The sequence below is a fragment of the Boleophthalmus pectinirostris genome, unplaced genomic scaffold (genome assembly GCF_026225935.1).
Source record: "Boleophthalmus pectinirostris isolate CB_2022bp ecotype Guang Dong unplaced genomic scaffold, ASM2622593v1 HiC_scaffold_21, whole genome shotgun sequence".
Lineage (NCBI taxonomy): Eukaryota > Metazoa > Chordata > Actinopteri > Gobiiformes > Gobiidae > Boleophthalmus > Boleophthalmus pectinirostris.
The window spans coordinates 7898049-7913714 of record NW_026571175.1 but is presented as its reverse complement, the minus strand read 5'-3'; the positions used below and the strand labels follow the sequence as shown (position 1 = coordinate 7913714).

Below are 15666 nucleotides of genomic sequence, written 5' to 3'. Positions count from 1 at the left end.
ATTTTGTTTTGGTCGACCTGCTGTATAAAAAATACACATAAAGCTTTATCTGAACACTTTAGTGCGAAGGGATAATACCGCAAAACATTACTACACAGCTGTCTAACATGTTTGAGAAAAATGGCCCTACATATCAACCAAAAAATAGCACCAGAGCTTATCAATCATCAGTTGCTCTGAATTCTAAACAATCTGCATTGGCATCAGCTATGAAAAAAAAAAAACTCTATAGACTCACATGAGCCCTGTCCCAGCTCCAAGTGATGCTCAAAGAAAAGGTTTAGACTTCCAAACAACACATTTAAAGAGTATTTTATTCCTTGTTTAATAAATGCTGTCAATAATGTCTGACTGTTGCACATCCCCTGTTTTAAATCTACAAAATCTTTTAAGATGTATTTTGTATTTTTTATTTATTGGACCTCTTAAATTAGTTGCATCCTCTGTGTCATGTCTAAATGTCTGTTACATGTATTGCCACAGCTCTTTGAATTTCCCTGTGGTGTTTTGAAGCACATAGCAGCATTCTCCTGCTCATAGACTGTTCCTCTCATCTTTACTGTAAAAAGATTCATTTCCCTTGACAGGCTTCTTCTTCTATGTCGGCTGTTGCTCTGCTATACACTCTCTGTAAACGGTGCCTAAATCGTCCCCGTAGCTCCGCCCCCAAACAGTAATACAATATTGGGTTCACACAGCTGTTGAAGTACCCTATGGCACTGGTGATGCGCTGCCAAGGCTTCAAAACCTGTGTATATCTGTCTGCTAGTTTGAAAAGCTGGAGACAGTGGTACGGAGCCCAGCACAGGAAGAAAGCGATGACCAGAATCACCAAGATCTTCAAGGAGCGCAATTTCCTGGACATTCTAGTATTTGTACGTTTGATTCCTAAACCGGTCAGAATATAACACACAAGAATGACCACAAAAGGCAACAGGAAACCACACATAAACCGAAGCAAGTACAGGTAGAATTTGGCACTCGTCCCCTTCCCGTCATTAAGACTGCACTTAGTTTTGTTGTTAGTGTCCAGGTACATTTGATAATGTATAAAATAAGGGATACTGAGAATGATAGCGAGAGCCCACACACACAGAGCGACTGCTCGGACCACAAAAAGAGTGCGTTTTGTTTTGATGAAAAGTGGTCTCTGAACACAGAGAGCTCCGTCCAGACTGATCACAGCCAAAAGGAACACCGAGCAGAACATGTTGGTGTATTTGAAGAAGCCGGTGAATTTGCAGAGGAAGGAGCCAAAAGGCCAATGGTTGGGGTTGAGCTTGTAGATGATCATGATGGGCCTGGTGAAGCAGAAGATCAGGTCTGCTATGGCCAGATTCACCAGCCACACATTTGTGACTTTGGTCTGTAAAAGAGAAAGATCCATCAAAATGTATCCCAGCAAACACGCTAAACTATTGAAACTATGTAGACATTAAATTGTACCAGTGCCTTAGATAGGTGAAGCTAACTGAAGACAGTGTTCTGTCAAACTAACTGGAAATGGTCGTGGAAATCTTATTGTTTAGTCTGGAGTTTTCCACAGTGTGGTATTAAACTTATCTATCTCTAAAACTCAATGTGTTTTATTCAGTGCTAAAATACAGTGTTTCTATGAGCAAGGACACCTCTCCACAGATCCTACCTGTGATTTGGCCAGGCAGTGTCACCTGCCTGTATCAATAAAGACAGATGTCATACTGTGGGACACTTCAGGCAAAGCAAAAGCATCTCCATAGAAACAGGTGGCAGACCCTCCATGGTAAAAGTGACATAGTTCACCTTTAACACAGTCTGCTGTGTTCCTGTCAATAACCCAGATGCCCTACACTGCACAGCTGATTTACACACCTTGATTTGGAGTGCAGCGATGTAGATCACTGCTGAGTTTCCGCAAATGCCCAAGACCACAGTGACAACCTCGAGGGCCACACTCACCCACACTGAGACTGCATTCATGTCCATGGGTCGACTGACTACCACAGACGAGTTACCAAACATGGCTACAGAGAAAGACAAGGGCAGATTATTAGAATACATATTTATTCCATAATGTGTTTCTATATCGAAAGGTTACTCTTCACATGCCACCATATTAAAGGTGCACTAAGTTACTTTTCTGGAGTTCTGATGTCATTGCTGTGTTAGAAATGTCACACAGTAAGGCATTATACTTATCTGTCTCCATGGAAAGAAGTAAGTTACATGTCACATCTGTGGAGACGCGAGTCGTTCATAGTAACAATGCATATATTTCAGGGTGTTCTTTATCAATAAGAACACGTATAATCCAATAAGTACAAAATAGATCAGTTTAAAGCAGATCTATTATGCTCATTTTAAACATGTTAGAGTTGTTCTCTCTCTCCATTTACAGTATCAAAGTTGTATTTAGAAAAATGTGTGTATTTTTGAGCAATCTTTAATCATTTTAATAAGTTTCAAAATGCAATATGTTGCCAATCAATTCAACAACATTTTATCTTCTCAGTCAGTGATATGCATAGGATTTGGCAGCACTGCACAGCCATTTTGGTTCAAATAAATCAATATATATTTTTAAATCTGCTGCTTGCTAGTGTGATGTGGAGCTATCCATCTTTATTGGAGTTGCCAACTCTTTGTTGTCATGACTTTTATGGTGAAGTCAGCTCCCAATGGGCAAGGTGGTTTTCTGACTCATAAGTCAGTGAGCTTGTTTCTTTCATTAAACTGTTTTAGGTCAATATTGTAATATAAAATGTCTAAATTATAATATGATCATCCAAAAACACAAGCACAATATGTCTTCTTTAGTGCCATACTCCTGAACATCCTAGGCAATAAGATCACCATGGAGACCATTAAGATGCCCACCGCCACACACGTTACATAATGCACCTTTATAGAAATAACTAAAATCTAAATATAGACATCAATAAACTGTATGGATACAAGTAGATAAAATATATAAGAAGGACTAAAGCATATTGTATTTACTGTGTCCATACATTTAATACAAAATAAAGCATGTACATGGAGCAGCACTTCTTACCTGTTTCTGTGATATGGAGTTTCCATAAAAATGGGTTTCAGTGTGTGCTTCTCTGTGACGCACCAGTGTTCTGAGCTTCTCAGCCTGACGCAGGACGTGAACATTCACATTTTATCTTTAGGGCTCATATCAGCACAGTGAGGTTTTCTTATGAAACGGAAAAGGCATACAGCTATATAGTGTTGATCTTTATTTGAAATTTGTCAATAAAAAAAAAAATTAAGCTCTTATGGCAGGTGCAGTTTTAATTTATTTTTTCATTTATTTGTCCTTTATTTAACCAGAAAAGTCAAGGGAGTCCTGGCCCCGACAGATCAAGCTGTACATCATCATACATTTAAACAATCACAAGAATTTGTTACAAACCGTAGATTTCATTTTCAAATGTTTCAGCATTCATTTAAACTGGCCTATGGAAACCAGTTCTTTTAGTTTCCAGTCCTTTTGTAAATGATTCCTGGATGTCGATGCAGAATACTGAAAAGCACACATCAGTTTCTGTGAACACTTGTACAGAAAGCCCTGAGATCTCAAAGAATATTGTCTATCTGGTTGCTGTTTGTTGATTTCTTAAATCAGCAGTGTCCTCTGTGCCTTAATGTTATGTTCAAATAGTCTGTTGTCTGTATTGTCACTGCACACTGAATTTCGGGTAACAACAATAAAGGTTTTGATTGTGAGTGCTGCTTCTGCATAAGCTGCTGCTGCTTAAAGACCCTCAAACCAAGAAAACTCAAAACATGAAAATCTTAGTCCTTTGTGGTGTTTTGAAGTCCATTGATTGCTGCTCATAAACTTCATAAGACCTCATATATGTGGGTCAGTGATAGTTTTTGTCTTTATTGGAAAAGGCCCATTTCCCTTGCCTGGTTTCTTCCTCTATGATGCAGGCCGTTGTTGTTCATACAGTGCCTAAATCGTCCCCCCAGCTCCGCCCCCAAACAGTAATACAGTATTGGGTTCACACAGCTGTTGAAGTACCCTATGGCACTGGTGATGCGCTGCCAAGGCTTCAAGACCTGCGTATATCTGTCAGTCATTTTGAAAAGCTGGAGACAGTGGTACGGAGCCCAGCACAGGAAGAAAGCGATGACCAGAATCACCAAGATCTTCAAGGAGCGCAATTTCCTGGGGATATGTGTACGTTTGATTCCTAAACCGGTCAGAATATAACACACAAGAATGACCACAAAAGGCAAAAGGAAGCCACACATAAACCGAAGCCAGTACAGGTAGAATCTGGCACTCGTCCCCTTCTCGTCGTTAAGGGAGCACTTAGTTTTGTTGTTAGTGTCCAGGTACATTTGGCGATGTATAAAATAAGGGATACTGAGAATGATAGCGAGAGCCCACACACACACAGCAACTGCTCGGGCCACAAAAAGAGTGCGTTTTGTTTTGATAAAAAGTGGTCTCTGAACACAGAGAGCTCTGTCCAGACTGATCACAGCCAGAAGGAACACCGAGCAGAACATGTTGGTGTATTTGAAGAAACCGTTGAATTTGCAGACAAAGGAGCCAAAAGGCCAATGGCTGGAGTTGAGTTGTAGATGATCATGATGGTCCTGGTGAAGCAGAAGATCAGGTCTGCTATGGCCAGGTTCACCAGCCACACATTTGTGACTTTGGTCTGGAAGAGAGAAAGATCCATCAAAATGTATCCCAGCAAACACGCTAATAAAGCTAAAAAAAACACACACACATTGAAACTATGTAGACATTAAATTGTACCAGTGCCTTAAATAGGTGAAGCTAAATGAAGACACCGTTCTATGAAACTATTCTAAGCTGTGGAAAGTGTCGTGGAAATGTTATTGTTTGGTCTGGAGTTTTCCACAGTGTGGAATTAAACTTGTCTATCGCTAAAACTCAATGTGTTTTTTTCAGTGTTAAAATACAGTGTTTCTATGAGCAAGGACACCTCTCCACAGATCCTACCTGTGATTTGGCCAGGCAGTGTCACCTGCCTGTATCAATAAAGACAGATGTCATACTGTGGGACACTTCAGGCAAAGCAAAAGCATCTCCATAGAAACAGGTGGCAGACCCTCCATGGTAAAAGTGACATAGTTCACCTTTAACACAGTCTGCTGTGTTCCTGTCTATAACCCAGATGCCCTACACTGCACAGCTGGTTTACACACCTTGATTTGGAGTGCAGCGATGTAGATCACTGCTGAGTTTCCACCGATCCCCAGGACCACAGTGACAACCTGGAGGGTCACACTCACCCACACTGAGACAGCATTCATGTCCATGGGCCGACTGCCTACCACAGACGAGTTAGCAAACATGGCTACAGAGAAAGACAAGGGCAGATTATTAGAATACATATTTATTCCATTATGTGTTTCTATATCGAAAGGTTACTCTTCACATGCCACCATATTAAAGGTGCACTAAGTTACTTTTCTGGTGATCTCCATGGATAAAAGCAGGTAACGCTACTAGGGCAACTTACATGTCACATCTGTGGAGAGGCGAGCCTATTCATAGGAAGAATGCATATTTTTCAGGGTGTTCTTTATCAATAAGAACTTGTATAATCCAATAAATACACAATAGATCAGTTTAAAGCAGACCTATTATGCTCATTTTAAACATGTTAGAGTTGTTCTCTCTCTCCATTTACACTCTCAAAGTTGTATTTAGAAAAATGTGTGTATTTTTGAGCAATCTTTAATCACTTTAATAAGTTTCAAAATGCAATATGTTGCCAATCAATTCAACAACATTTATCTTCTCAGTCAGTGATATGCATAGGATTTGGCAGCACTGCACAGCCATTTTGGTTCAAATAAATCAATATATATTTTTAAATCTGCTGCTTGCTAGTGTGATGTGGCGCTATCCATCTTTATTGGAGTTGCCAACTCTTTGTTGTCATGACTTTTACGGTGAAGTCAGCTCCCACTGGGGAAGGTGGTTTTCTGACTCATAAGTCAGTGAGCTTGTTTCTTTTATTAAACTGTTTTAGGTCAATATTGTAATTTCAAATGTCTAAATTATATCATGATCATCCAAGGGTGTTATAGATTATAACTATTTAACAGACACAAGCACAATATGTCTTCTTTAGTGCCATACTGCTGAACATCCTCGGCAATAAGATCACCATGGAGACCATCAAGAAGCCCACTACCACAAAATATGTTACATAGTGCACTTTTATAGAAATATCTAAAATCTAAATATAGACATCAATAAATTGTATGGATACAAGTAGATAAAATATATGAGAAGGCTTAAGAAGGACTAAAACATATTGTATTTACTGTGTCCGTACATTTAATACAAAATAAAGCATGTACATGGAGCAGCACTTCTTACCTGTTTCTGTGATATGGAGTTTCCATAAAAATGGGTTTCAGTGTGTGCTCCTCTGTGACGCACCAGTGTTCTGAGCCTCTCAGCCTGACACAGGATGTGAACATTCACACTTTATCTTTAGGGCTCATATCAGCACAGTGAGTCTTTCATGAAACGGAAAAGGCATACAGGAAATTTAAGTGCATATGGCAGGTGTTGTTTTTATTTATTTATTTATTTTATTTATTTATTTTATTTGTCCTTCATTTAACCAGAAAAGTCAAGGGAGTCTTGGCCAAGACATATCAAGGTGTACATCATCATACATTTAAACAATCACAAGAATTTGTTACAAACCATTCAGCATTAATTTGAACTGGCCTACGGAAAGCAGTTCTTTTAGGCTACGTTCAGACTGCAGGGCTTAACGCTCAATTCGGATATTTTTGTAAAATCCGATGGTTTTGCGAGGTCGTTCACATTTCCAATTAAATGCGACTTGTATGTGAACTCCAGTGTGAACAGTAAACGGCCCGAAAGTGTCCCACATGCGCACTGGAGACACGACTACGTCAACTGCAGCGAGCGTGCTTTGTGTTTACGGAAGTTGTCCAAACATGGAGGCGAGCATTGAGCACCTGGCGATTTTAAAGTTCCTCTCATACTGGAGCCTGAACATGAACAACTTACTTGTTTTAAGGAGGAGATTGAGAAGGAGAAGGACGAGGTTTTTGACCGTGGTGTTTTGTGGGGCAGCGGCAGCGACGTCCGTTGAAAGGAATGTGTGGATGCGGAGACGTAGCCAAGAGTGGTGAGTGGTGATGTGCTTCTCTTCAGTTCATTAACAATTTTCGCCGACTTCAGCGCAGAATAGTGACGTTTGTGGCTTGTTGATAACGTGTAGGTGGATGAATGCGCTTTGGCCGTTCACACTGAAGTCACATGTCAAGAGATCAGATATGTATCGGTTTCAGGACCACATATCCAAGTGGCCTGGGTTGCATTTGAAAAAATCGGATTTGTGTCGTTCAGACTGTCATTAAAAGATCGGATACAGGTCACATAGAAGCCAAAAAATCGGATTTGGGGAACTTCAGGCTGCAGTCTGAACGCAGCCTTAGTTTCCAGTCCTTTTGTAAATGATTCCTGGATGTCGATGCAGATACTGAAAAGCACACCTCAGTTTCTGTGAACAATTGTACAGAAAGCCCTGAGATCTCAAAGAATATTGTCTATCTGGTTGCTGTTTGTTGATTTCTTAAATCAGCAGTGTCCTCTGTGCCTTAATGTTATGTTCAAATAGTCAGTTGTCTGTATTGTCACTGCACACTGAATTTCTGGTAACAACAATAAAGGTTTTGATTGTGAGTGCTGCTTCTTTATAAGCTGCTGCTGCTTAAAGACCCTCAAACCAAGAAAACTCAAAACGTAAAGGTCTTGGTCCTTTGTGGTGTTTTGAAGCCCATTGGTTACTGCTCATAAACTTCATAAGACCTCATATATGTGGGTCAGTGATAGTTTTTGTCCTTACTTTAAAAAGACTCATTCCCTTGCCTGCTTTGTACCTCTGTGATGTGGCTGTTGTTGTTCACACAGTGCCTGAAGCATCCCCCTAGCCCCGCCCCCAAACAGTAATACAGTATTGGGTTCACACAGCTGTTGAAGTACCCTATGGCACTGATGATGCGCTGCCAAGGCTTCAAAACCTCTGTATATCTGTCGGCCATTCTGAAAAGCTGGAGACAGTGGTACGGAGCCCAGCACAGGAAGAAAGCGATGACCAGAATCACCAAGATCTTCAAGGAGCGCAGTTTCCTGAACATTCTAGTATTTGCACGTTTGATTCCTAAACCGGTCAGAATATAACACACAAGAATGACCACAAAAGGCAACAGGAAACCACACGTAAAACGAAGCCAGAACAGGTAGAATTTGGCGTTCTGGTCTTTTTCTATAGAGCACTTAGTTTTGTTGTTAGTGCCCAGGTAGATTTGGCGATGCATAAAATTAGGGATACTGAGAACGATAGCGAGAGCCCACACACACACAGCGACCAATCGAGCCACAAAAAGAGTGCGCTCTGTTTTGATGAAAAATGGTCTCTGAACACAGAGAGCTCTGTCCAGACTGATCACAGCCAGAAGGAACACCGAGCAGAACATGTTGGTGTATTTAAAGAAGCCGGTGAATTTGCAGATGAAGACTCCAAAAGGCCAATGGTCGGAGAGGAGTATGTAGGAGATGCCAAAGATCCTGGTGAAGCAGAAGATCAGGTCTGCTATGGCCAGGTTCACCAGCCACACATTTGTAACTTTGGTCTGGAAGAGATAAAGGTCCATCATAACACATCAAATCATGTTATTGCACAAAACATATTACACTATTGACTGAGCTTCACAGTCAAGTAACGTTAGATTTTTTCATGGAAATGCATTTGGCAAATAAGCTAATAAAGCTAATAAAAACATTTCAGCTACAAAAACATTACATTGTACCATTACCTTAGTTAACTGGAGGCACTGTTCTGTCTGAAGCTTTCTCAAACTATTCTAAACTGTGTTACAGGTGCACCTGCTGGTATCCATGGACATGTTATTGGTTAGTCTGCAGTCTTCCACATGGCATTTCATTCTATTAAACTTACCTATTATACATTTATTCAGTATGGGTTTTTTTCAGTGTTAAAATACAGTGTTTCTATGAGCAAGGACACCTCTCCACAGATCCTACCTGTGATTTGGCGAGGCAGTGTCACTTGCCTGTATCAGTAAAGACAGATGTCATACTGTGGGACATTTCAGCAAAAGCAAAAGCATCTCCATAGAAACAGGTGGCTGACCCTCCATGGTAAAAGTGACATAGTTCACCTTTAACACAGTCTGCTGTGTTCCTGTCTATAACCCAGATGCCCTACACTGCACAGCTGGTTTACACACCTTGATTTGGAGCGCAGCAACGTAGATCACTGCTGAGTTTCCACCGATCCCCAGAACCACAGTGACAACCTGGAGGGTCACACTCACCCACACTGAGACAGCATTTATGTCCATGGGTTGACTGCCTACCACAGACGAGTTACCAAACATGGCCCCAGAGAAAGACAAGGGCAGATTATTAGAATACATATTTATTCCATAATGTGTTTCTATATCAAAAGGTTAGATTAGATTAGATTAGATTAATGTATTTATTTTGGGCAAGTAAGAAATTTACATTCTTTTACAGTGGAACATATAACATTAATGAAATCATAGCAGAAACAACAACAACAACAACAACAACAACAAAAAAGGTCCAAAAAGGAGTGGGAAGAATATGGAGTAAGAAAGCTTTCAAAAATATTTGTGTGCACAGAATAGAAATCTGTGTGCATTTGGGAAATCTGTGCATATTTGGCTGTAGTTGCACATAAAATAAATATTTGTAAATTCTCAAATGAGTCCAGTCATACATAAAATATATTATGTGTATTTTATCCATCAGAATATGAATTGAAAAGTTACGACATCAAGAATTACAATCACGAAAAGAATATTTACGATTACGCTTTCATCAGTACGAATACGTATTCACAGACTGGACTTTACTGTCAAAAATACATCATCACTTCACAGACATTATTTATTGAGCAGTAGAAACATCGATCAAGATCAAGACTGTGCATGTTTAAGTTTGTAGCAGAGGGTAAAAACAGAGTAATGGCACAGCAAGGAGCTACAACAGCGACCGAGTGGATTAATTCAAATTTATTGTAAAAATGTCTTGTCTTGCCACATTGAATTTGGGAACTGAACACTGCTGTGTAATATTGTGTAGAAATACCTCCTCTGAACAGGAAATTGAACCTATATCTTAGTAGATCACATAGTGGTAGCCAGTTGGCTAACATCAGACGTAACGTTATCCCAGGGCTAATTAGCAAATATCGGCGTTTTCTGCATGTTTACATTAAAACATTCACGGCTACAGCCACAGCGAGCAGTCCATCTTAACCTTCATCTCAGCTGCATGTCTTGCAAGAAATGTGACCAAAAGTTCCTTGGGATGCTGAAATGTCCCAGTTTACACGAAACACAACCAAACTGTCCTGGTTACAGACGTCACAGCCAATGAAATGCTACACATTACAGTTTAATGCAGCTTCCAGCATCAATTAATGTTCGTGTTTACAGGCAACACCTTGGTATGTACACAGTATTTACCGGTAAGTATAATGTCACCGTTTCGTGGCGTGGATTGATTTCCTAGTTCATTATAACTCATATATAACCCATTGTCTGTAACCAGGACAGTTTGGTAGTGTTTGGTGTAAACTGGGACATTTCAGCATCCTGAGTAACTTTTGGTCACATTTCATGTGAGAAATGCAGCTGAGATGAAGGTTAAGACTGACTGACGCTCGCTGTGGCTGTAGCTGTGAATGTTTTAATGTAAACATGCAGAAAATGCAGATATTTGTTAATTAGCCCTGGGATAACGCTACGTCTGATGTTAGCCAACTGGCTACCACTATGTTATCTATTAAGATATAGGTTCAATTTCCTGTTCAGAGGAGGTATTTCTACACAATATTACACAGCCGTGTTCAGTTCCCGAATTCAATGTGGCAAGACAAGACATTTTTACAATAAATTTGAATTAATCCACTCGGTCGCTGTTGTAGCTCCTTGCTGTGCCATTACTCTGTTTTTACCCTCTGCTACAAACTTAAACATGCACAGTCTTGATCTTGATCGATGTTTCTACTGCTCAATAAATAATGTCTGTGAAGTGATGATGTATTTTTGACAGTAAAGTCCAGTCTGTGAATACGTATTCGTACTGATGAAAGCGTAATCGTAAATATTCTTTTCGTGATTGTAATTCTTGATGTCGTAACTTTTCAATTCATATTCTGATGGATAAAATACACATAATATTTTATTTGAGAGTTTACAAGTATTTATTTTATGCGCAACTACAGCCAAATATGCACGGATTTCCCAAATACGCACAGATTTCTATTCTGTGCGCACAAATATTTTTGAAAGCTTTCTTACTCCATATAAGAAGAAAACTTATTTAATCCCACCTCCCTCACTCTTCTAATCAAACACAATGAGCTTTCTTTCGATTTTTTTCAGACCTTTTATATTAAGCAACATGAACTATTTACAAGTGTGAGCAAAGAGTCACGTTATAGTTTGGTAACATAGCTGTATTGCAATAATACATGAGGATTCCAACAGTGGTAAGGAAAATTTAAAATACCAACAATGGTAACAGAGAGCACAGACAAGCAATGCTAAGGAAACAACAAGCATAAAGCGGCTCTACAGAAGGCAGTAGTGTTCTAATATTAAGACACACTCTCTATATACTGTGACCAGACCATATGTTTATATAACAACTTGAATTTATGGATATTTTGGTGTTGCTTGAGATATGTATTCAGACTGTTCCAGAGTTTTACACCACATATAGACACACAGAACCTTTACGGGTAGTTCCAAAATTGGGCAATTTGAAATTTCCATACCCACTAAAATTATAAGTTCTCCCTCTCATTTTGAACAAGCTTTGAGGATTACTTGGTAGTAAATAGTTCAGTGCTCTAAATAAACTTATCAGTGTATATTATTTGACAAGGTCAGGAATCTTCAGGAGTTTGGACTGGATAAAAAGATTATGGGTGTGTTCTAAAAATCCAACTTTATGGATAATTTGTTAAGTTTGTTTCTGTAATATAATTAATGGATGAAGTGTACAATGGTATGCGTTCCCCCACACTTCAACACAGTGTGTGTAATAAGGGAGAACCAATGAAGAGTATAATGTACCAAGGTAATATTTCACTATGTTTACTATAGCAAGACTTTGGACATTTTATTTTGTATATGTCTAATGTGGGCTTTCCATGATAATTTACTGTTTATTATAACTCCCAGGAATTTATTTTAATTTACATTTTCTATTTGGACACCTTCAATCATAATCGGTAACTTTGTGTTAATCTTGTCATTGCCAAACATCATTGCCTTGGTCTTACTCAAGTTTAATGACAATTTATTGACCTCCATCCACTTTTAACTTTTGTTTAGCTCCTCATTTAGAGTACTTATGAGCTCATTATAATTGTGACTACCATAAAATATGTTGGTGTCGTCTGCAAAGAGTATAAGTTTTAGTCACTGAGATACAGTAAGTATATCATTTATGTATATATTGAATAATTTTGGTCCCAGAACAGACCCCTGGGGGATTCCACAAGCAATTCCAGGGTTTTTTGATGTACACTTTCCCATTTGAACATATTGCACCCTTTCTGTTAGATAACTTTTCAACCAATTCCCAGCTACCCCTCTAATACCATATTGCTTAAGTTTATGTAGCAATATTGAGTGTTTGATAGTATCAAAGGCTTTCTTATGGTCAATAAAAATACCGGCAGCATATTTTTTGTCATCTAGTGCATTTGTGATTCCCTCTATATGTCAGAGTCAAGGCCCGCGGGCCGCATCTGGCCGGAGAGGGTTTTCTATGGCCCCCGGGATGATATACTGATTTATTATTAGAACCGGCCCGCAAAATCAGCCCGGCCATTTACAGAGGGGGATTTTATCAAAAACTGTATGCTTAAAGTTTGTAACGCAGTTTGCCCAGACAAAAGGCAACTCTTTTTAAATGTGAGCCTGAGTAGAAACACCATTGCTGAGCGTGTAGACCAGCTGTCTATCAATCTAAAAGAAGCAGCTTGTAAAAAAGGGACAGAGCCATAAGAAAATATTGCTTTATCCGATCCGATCATATAGTAATATATTTGTTAGGTTTTCAGTAGGTTCAGTTAGGTTTACTAGACTATGTGCAGCCATTGAAATTTTTTTCAATGAATATTCGATCAGTCCGGCCCTCGGCTTGTAGCTAATTTTTTCATTCGGGCACCTGTCCATTTGTCTTTGACACCCCTGCTCTATTGCATCAGTTTTTGCCATTGAGGCAGTTTTTTGTGTCCTAAACCCATATTGTCCTTCATTAATTATTTGATGTTTGTAAAGAAACTTTTCGAGACGTGAGTTGAAGAGTTTTTCAAGGATTTTTGAAAACTGTGGCAGTAGGGAAATTGGTCTATAGTTTGTGAAACTATGTTTGTTTTCACTCTTGAATAATGGAATTACTTTTGCAGTTTTCATTTTGTTTGGGAAACGCCCTGACTGAAAGGATAAGTTGCAGATATGGGTAAGGGGCTTAACAAATATTTTTTATTACTTTTTTAACTAGTACCATGTCTATGTCATGACAATCTTTGGATAGTTTACTTTTACACTTAAGAACGATGTTGGAGTGTGGATTTCTTTCAATATTTTGGTTACACTGTAAAGTTGGCTGATCTGGAATTTTTGCTGCCAACACTGGGCCAACATTTACAAAAAAAATAAAATAATAATAATAATAATAAAATACTAAAACAATTTATAACATCATTTGTATTTTGAATTTCATCATTTATGTCAATGAAATTGTCAGGATATGTTACCTTCATAGGTCCTGCATCGCCTGGCACTCCCCATTTGTTTTACCGCGTATATCTTCCATATTTGCATATCCTGTGTGGTACCTGACATCTGATTGGTGGGGCGTGGTTCCGTCGCTGTGAGCTGGTTCTGATGTCCATTATGCTGTGGTTGGAGGATTGACGTCCTGTTCCTCCAACCTCTGTCCTACACATCCATCGCTTCGACCAATAAAAGTCCTGTGCGCCTGTCCCTCCTGGTGGCTGGATGACAGTTTCAGTTCGCCCCTCACATCTACAGACGTTCACTAGTTGCCTCTCTTTTGATATTGTAAAATGTGTATTTATAGGGGTCATTAATGACCTATAATTTTGTTAGTTTTGCCAGTTTAGTTCCGTCCTTGGGCAGTTGTTTTTGTTTTTTTTTGGTTAATGTTAGCTACCTTAGTTTAGGAGTTGTTTAGTTAACTTTGGAAACATCTGATTTATCAAATGTAAAACACTTTTTTTTTTAGTTTTTTTGTTATTGTACTTACTTACATTCACTTTATAAAAGCCGTTTACTTTACATCATATCTGGTTTGTGTTACTTTCCTTTGTCCCTAGCACTGGGTTGTAACAGGTCCTTAGTCTATTCAGTGTTCCCCAAGTTCCTTTTATATTGTTTCTATGTTCATATAATATTTTCTTATAAAATAACTGCTTGCTTGCTCTAATTATGTCTGTTAATATATTTTTGTAAAGCTCTGGGGACAGGAGTGCTACTTGGATATGCAAAAAATTTGCAGAATTGTTCTTTTGGTGCTCTTCAGTGTAGGGACCAGTCTCAAATACAAAGTAGGAAAAAACTGAGGCACTCAAAAAGTACAAAATAATTGCAAACTGCAGTTTGCCCTGATGAAGGCCAAAGGGCCGAAACACGTTGGTGTATTTAACTTTATCTGCCATGTGGTATTAAAGGCTTTTAATTATTTTGTACTTTTCCTACAATATATTTTTGTACTGCATATATCTTTGTTCTGCTTATTTTGTTTTTAAATTATTATTTTTTTATACAGATTATTTTTCTTTTTACCAGCATTAATTATTCCTTTAGTTAGTCAAGAGCTGTTTGTACATTTGTTGTTTACACTGAGTTCTATGACTGGGCAATGTTTATTAGACAAAGACAGGAATTTGTGTAAAAAGATATTATACGCTTGGTCCACATCTGTTTCTCTACAGACTGTACTCCAATCCAAGGTTACTCTTAACATACCACCATATTAAAGGTGCACTAAGTTACTTTTCTGATGATCTCCAGGAAAAGAAGCAGGTGACACCAGAGCAAGTTACATGTCACATCTATAGAGAGGTGTGCCTGTTCAAAGTAAGAATGCATATTTTTTAGGGTGTTCTTTATCAGTAAGAACTCCTATAATCCAATAAGTACACAATAGATCAGTTTAAACATGTAAGAGTTGTTCTCCGTCTCCATTTACACTCTCAAAGTTGTATTTAGAAAAAAGTCTGCATGTTTGGACAATCTTTAATCACTTTAATAAGTTTCAAAATGCCATGTTGCCAATCAATTCAACAGCATTTTATCATCTCAGTCATTTTGGTACAAATACATAAATATAATTTTTTAAATCTGCTGCTTGCTAGTGTGATGTGGAGCTATTCATCTTTACTGGAGATGTCAACTCTTTGTTGTCATGACTTTTACGGTGAAGTCAGCTCCCACTGGGGAAGGTGGTTTTCTGACTCATAAGTCAGTGAGCTTGTTTCTTTTATTAAACTGTTTTAGGTCAATATTGTAATTTCAAATGTCTAAATTATAACATGATCATCC

General features: G+C 38.6%; 3 protein-coding genes across 3 annotated transcripts; all 3 read right to left on the bottom strand.

Annotated features, from left to right (window-relative positions):
• Positions 1 to 420: 420 nt before the first annotated feature.
• On the bottom strand, positions 421 to 2001 carry LOC110173299 (C3a anaphylatoxin chemotactic receptor-like). Its single transcript, XM_055157521.1, has 2 exons — positions 1852 to 2001; positions 421 to 1366 (listed from the first exon to the last, which is right to left on the bottom strand). Exons 1-2 carry the CDS (start codon positions 1999 to 2001, stop codon positions 572 to 574), a joined length of 945 nt encoding a protein of 314 aa, XP_055013496.1. The 3' UTR covers positions 421 to 571.
• A 1308-nt stretch (positions 2002 to 3309) lies between these two features.
• LOC110173298 (C3a anaphylatoxin chemotactic receptor-like) lies at positions 3310 to 6438 on the bottom strand. Its single transcript, XM_055157488.1, is given in 4 exon segments — positions 3310 to 4583; positions 4586 to 4664; positions 5179 to 5330; positions 6365 to 6438. Coding segments are annotated over 3 exon segments (939 nt in total). The 5' UTR covers positions 5329 to 5330; positions 6365 to 6438; the 3' UTR covers positions 3310 to 3873.
• A 190-nt stretch (positions 6439 to 6628) lies between these two features.
• LOC129410167 (C3a anaphylatoxin chemotactic receptor-like) lies at positions 6629 to 14087 on the bottom strand. The gene is made up of 3 exons (XM_055157684.1): positions 13857 to 14087; positions 9280 to 9404; positions 6629 to 8661 (listed from the first exon to the last, which is right to left on the bottom strand). Exons 1-3 carry the CDS (start codon positions 13942 to 13944, stop codon positions 7876 to 7878), a joined length of 999 nt encoding a protein of 332 aa, XP_055013659.1. The 5' UTR covers positions 13945 to 14087; the 3' UTR covers positions 6629 to 7875.
• Positions 14088 to 15666: the final 1579 nt, after the last annotated feature.